The 4,833-nt window shown below is 42.5% G+C and overlaps 1 protein-coding gene across 1 annotated transcript in view; it reads left to right on the top strand.

The window, feature by feature from the left end:
- The first annotated feature begins 1,165 nt into the window (after positions 1–1,165).
- The window catches only part of RERG (RAS like estrogen regulated growth inhibitor), a 110,675-nt gene continuing 107,007 nt past the window's right edge, over positions 1,166–4,833 (top strand). The window contains exon 1 of the mRNA XM_009278984.2: positions 1,166–1,342. Within this exon, the coding sequence (XP_009277259.1) occupies positions 1,282–1,342 (61 nt within the window). The 5' untranslated portion in view covers positions 1,166–1,281. The remainder of the gene's footprint in view (positions 1,343–4,833) is intronic.

Below are 4,833 nucleotides of genomic sequence, written 5' to 3'. Positions count from 1 at the left end.
TTAAACACTTCGAGTTCCTAACCGTTCATGCAAAGTGAGTGTGGTCTGGTATCTACTCTTAGGCAAAATGAATCAGGAGCATAAAGACCTCAGAGATGAATTGGGACCCTTCTCTATGTAAGGTGTCTTTACTCTTTCTTTTTACAAGCTTTTTTTTATAGGCAAAAGCCTCAGGCTTTTATTTCAAGAAACATGTTTGAAATGTATTTTGCTGTAGAGCGGGTAATATTAACAGAGAGCTTCCTACGTCACTGTTAGAATTTATGGCTAAAGTGGATACTTCAGATGAAAGCAAACCTTCGTAACAGGTTGCATTCACAAGTAAAGTTCTACCCTGTTTTAAAGGGAGACTGAATTTTTGATGTTTTAGTCAGGGCTGAGGATCATCATCATCATCGTCACAGTTGCCATTTTTTCACCCAAGATCTTAAAGCATTCCACAGTGACAGGTACTGTTATATTTTTTTACTGTCCAGGTTAGAGAAATCAAGGACATGAAGTGTCAGGTGACTTGCTCAAGGTCATGCAGCAAAGCTGTGAATATAGATAATTCCCATGTGGCCTGTTAAAGTGTATTACCAGAAACTCTGGAATCCTTTTTCTAACCCCTCGCTTTGCCGAATGTTTATGTATGAGCTGAGGCAGCTTAAACAAGGAGCGCTAGAGAACTTCTGGGTACGGATTTGTTTAGCAGAATGGGCAAGGTACAAGTGCTTAGAGATTTTTAAGCAACAACTGCAACTGAGTAATTGAAATCTTTCTGGAACTGGAGGGCTTGAGAAAAGATCAGCTATCTGCAGGCGCTATTAGTGAGTGCTCATGGCTTTTAAATACATTCTACAAAAGCTAATTCACTGGAGTTGAGGCAAATACAGTAAATATAAGCAATTGCAGCTGAAAGAGAAAGAAAGAATAAGGAACCTGCGAGGCAGGTACTTTGGGTTAAGTACCTTTTGCAATATTACAGTGCCAGTGTGAAACAAGCAGCGGGAGCTAGAAAGCTGAAGGCAGGTTTTGCACAAACAGTGCCAAATGTGTCAGTGGAGTTACTGCAATGTTTAAAGCGGGAACGTAGCATCAGTTATGACTATTTAAAAAAGAAAAAAGGGGGAGGTTGAGGGAGAGCCTGGCTCCTTGCAGCTCCATCCTCGTGGTGTTCTTCCCCAGGCTCTGCATTGACGTCACAATGACACGGTGAAGCCGAAGACAGGAGCTGGGAACAGTTCTTCTGCTTCACTTCTGATAATCGAGTGAATTTGTCGCCACTCCGTTCCTTCCAGCATGGCTAAGAGCGCAGAAGTGAAGCTGGCGATCTTTGGTCGAGCTGGCGTGGGCAAGTCAGGTATGTTTGCTGTCTGATTTTTTTCTTCTGCTTGTCATCAGGTAACTTTTTGCTCCCTCTGTGCAGACAAACTCTTTGTACAAAAAGACAGCTGTGACCTTATTCTTGTCAGGGAGGTCAGGATCAGGCCAGGAGTGCTCTCTTTATTGCTTTCCACACTGTTTTCTCCAGGTTCTCCAGAATAAAAGTACTTTTATCGCTTTAAAAAAAAACCCAACAACAACAAAAAACCAAACTTCTCACCCCAACTTAATCCCACTTCTCATAGAGTGGCAAGATTCCCCTTTCCATTGGAACAGAACTAGTAATATTTAATTCGTCTCTTCATAGCTTGTGCTAGATGAAGGTATTTATATTATGCTTCCTATCCTCTAAGATCAGATCCTCTGTTAAATATTGGATGACTTCTGTAATAGCTGTAATTCTGGATGATTTCAGTGGGAAATCATCCAGACTCAGCAACTCAAAGAATTTTTCTCAGTGCTCTCTTGGATTTACATATTTACCAGGAAACCAAGAAAATATGATGTGTAAAGTTTTTGCATTTGGAGAGATCTTTTGAGAAATAAACATAGTCTGGTGAGTTCATATGGTAGAAACACAAGGGGGAGGCATAAATGTTAAAAATCCATTTCTACAGACAGCCTTTCCTTCAGTGAGACAAGGAGTGTAACGCAAGGGTTGCAGCTCTCTTGGGTAGTTTGGTGGTGTTGCATTAACGGGACAGCTCCAGGGCCACTCTAATCTGTCCTTGCACCACAGGGATGAGGAAATAAGGAGACTGAGTCTAATCATGCTCTTGTGCCAGTTTGGGAATTTTAAGATACTGTTTATTTTAGAGAAATCTGCACAAGAGAAGCCAGGAGGTAGGACGTACCGGTGAGAGCATTAGACTAGACTCTCAGGGGCTGTCACCCAGGTCCGGTTCCCCAAAGTAACTTTTATATTAGAAGTGCCAAGGTTCTGGCCCATAAACTGCTATTATAGTTCTGTTAACTTTGGAACGGGTTGTTGATAAAAGCATGTTTACTCAGAAGGTATTTTACCAGAACGCTATCAGTGGAGTACCCTCTGTCAGCCTTCAGGAAAAAAGGCGTATGTGAGGCAGAGGTTGTTAGAGATTATACTGCTTATACAAAGACAATGCAGATTAAGTCCTACCTTTTTGAATAAAATACCTGAGGGAATGCTGATAATATACTGGGATAAGTTTAAACTGTTCCTTCTCTCCTGCTGCACCCACCCCCACCCCTCTTTTGCATTTGTATTTCACTGTCCCCTCCAAGTTTTGCAAGTAACTTCAGTGGTTCTCCTTTTGGTTTGTCTTACATTTGGTTGAGGGTTTCTGTGGTTGTCCAGTCTTTTGGCTGGATTAAAAATAATGCAAGAGGATGTTGAAGTATTTGCAGGAGAACTGTAACACTAAAAGACTCCCCTTGCCCTGATATTCCGAGCCATTTGAGAGCTTATGTTTAAAAAATAGAAAAACTACCAGTTGAGTGCTCAGTTAAAATGCCTTACCAGTGTAGGATCAACAAGAGCCTTTTTAACCTTTTTTTTTCTTTTTGTAGACTTCACTGTACTAGGATTTTATGGTAAAAATGTTTTTCCTGTAGTCCTGGAACTGGGTGGGAGATCATTTTTAATGAAAAGCCAGTAAAAACATCCTAGTCTTTCAGAGTTCTCCTCCTCTCTCTCTTTTCTTTTTTCCCTTTGAGATGCAAGGAAATATTACATAAAATATGACTAAGGTCCCCTCTTTTTGATTGTGACCACGCATGTGAATCTGCGTGGAAACGAAGGCGCAAATAAGTGGGCAGCACAACAGCCTGAATTTAAGTGGGTGGAGAGACTACAGAGTGCTATCCGCCACCTCAACAGAGCAGCAACTGTGCCTCCCAGAATCTCCAGCTTGCTTATGAAAACCCCTCTTGTATGTTCCCATAAAAGGGATCCAGTTTCAACAGCTCGGCCAACTCCAGAGAAATAAGTGTGTGTGTGGGGGGGGTGTGTCTGAAAATACCTATTTGCCTGTAGCCAACAGTAGGAGCTATAGAAGTGCTGTTACACCTTTGCTAAAAGCAGAGCTGGGCGCAAAGGAGTCTTCAGATAGTTGGGTTTGGAGGATAAGCGCCCTGCTAAATTAGTGTTGATAGTGTCTTTTTTTAGTAATGTAATTCCCTATCCCTGTGACCAGCTTGTAATACGTTGTTGAGACAGGATCCTGTGGCCGTAGGTTACTAGAGTAGGCTTGGCCAGACAGCTGAAAGATAAGCCAGACTCTGGAAGCAAGAATGCAAGGCAGAATGCTGGAGACGCTAGAGACGTGTGATGAAAAGGAGACATTGGGTGATAAATAAGGCCACTGTAATTGCCAGAAAGTCATGCCAAAATACGGTCACTGGCTTGCTTTCTTGGCTCATCTTCATTTGCTGAGGGAAGAGCCAGGCATTAGGTTCTTAATCTGTAAGTGGCTTCACCACCTGACAGCATCTGTGAAGTTACAGACACATATTGTAATATCCTGGAGAGTCTCCTCTTCCAGTTCCTGATCGGGACTTTGGATCAGTGAGTCAAAGCAGCTATGAAGAAAGAAGTGTTGTGCTTCAGGACATGTGGAGAATTAAAGCTGTCCCTCACGCACCATGACAGTCAATAGAATTGTTACCATTACTGAGAGCTGAGGAACATCCTAATCTCATCGTTAATGCTAGACATCTGTTTAATGGGGTGCAACATTCCTTGTTCTAGTAAGTAGTCCCTTCCAATTAATCCAAGACTCTCCCAAACATGAGGTGGCAAACCAGAACACTGTTCACAAGTCAGAATAGTGATAGCATCTCAAAAGAGAGTTAAAGCCAGGGAAAATAAAACTTTTCTCCACTTTTTTGCTGCTTATGAAGTTTCCATGGTTCAAAGGTTTAAAAAACAAACGAGGGGGAATAGCAAGTCTATGTCAGCTTTTTACTGTTCTCCTTCCTTGCCTTGTCTCCTCCTGCCTGCTGGAGAAGGCCAGCAGAATTGCTAATCAACTCACCTGTCCTGTTTTGTTTTTTACTTAACGTAGACTAAAACCTTTCAAATAGAAAAGGAGGAGCAAACCAACTCAGAAAGGGGCACGTAAGAGTGCTCTAGTAAGGCACTTAGTTCAGAATTACACTGAGTAGTAAATCACTGGTCAGCTCATCTGGGCTGTCATGGTTTAACCTCAGCCGGCAACTGAGCACCACACAGCTGCTCGCTCACTCTCCCCGCCCCCGGTAGGATGGAGGAGAGAATCAGAAGAGTAAAAGTGAGAAAACTCATGGGTTGAGATAAAGACAGTTTAATAATTGGAGTAAAATAAAACAGTAATAATGAAAGAATATACAAAGCGAGTGATGCATGATGCAATTGCTCACCACCCGCTGACTGATGCCCAGCCACGCCCTGAGCAGCGGCCCCCCCCGGCCAGCTTTCCCCAGTTTATGTACTGAGCATGACGTCACATG

This window comes from Aptenodytes forsteri, unplaced genomic scaffold (assembly GCF_000699145.1).
Source record: "Aptenodytes forsteri isolate BGI_AS27 unplaced genomic scaffold, ASM69914v1 Scaffold241, whole genome shotgun sequence".
Taxonomy (NCBI): Eukaryota; Metazoa; Chordata; class Aves; order Sphenisciformes; family Spheniscidae; genus Aptenodytes; species Aptenodytes forsteri.
This window is presented reverse-complemented; position numbering and strand designations above follow the sequence as displayed.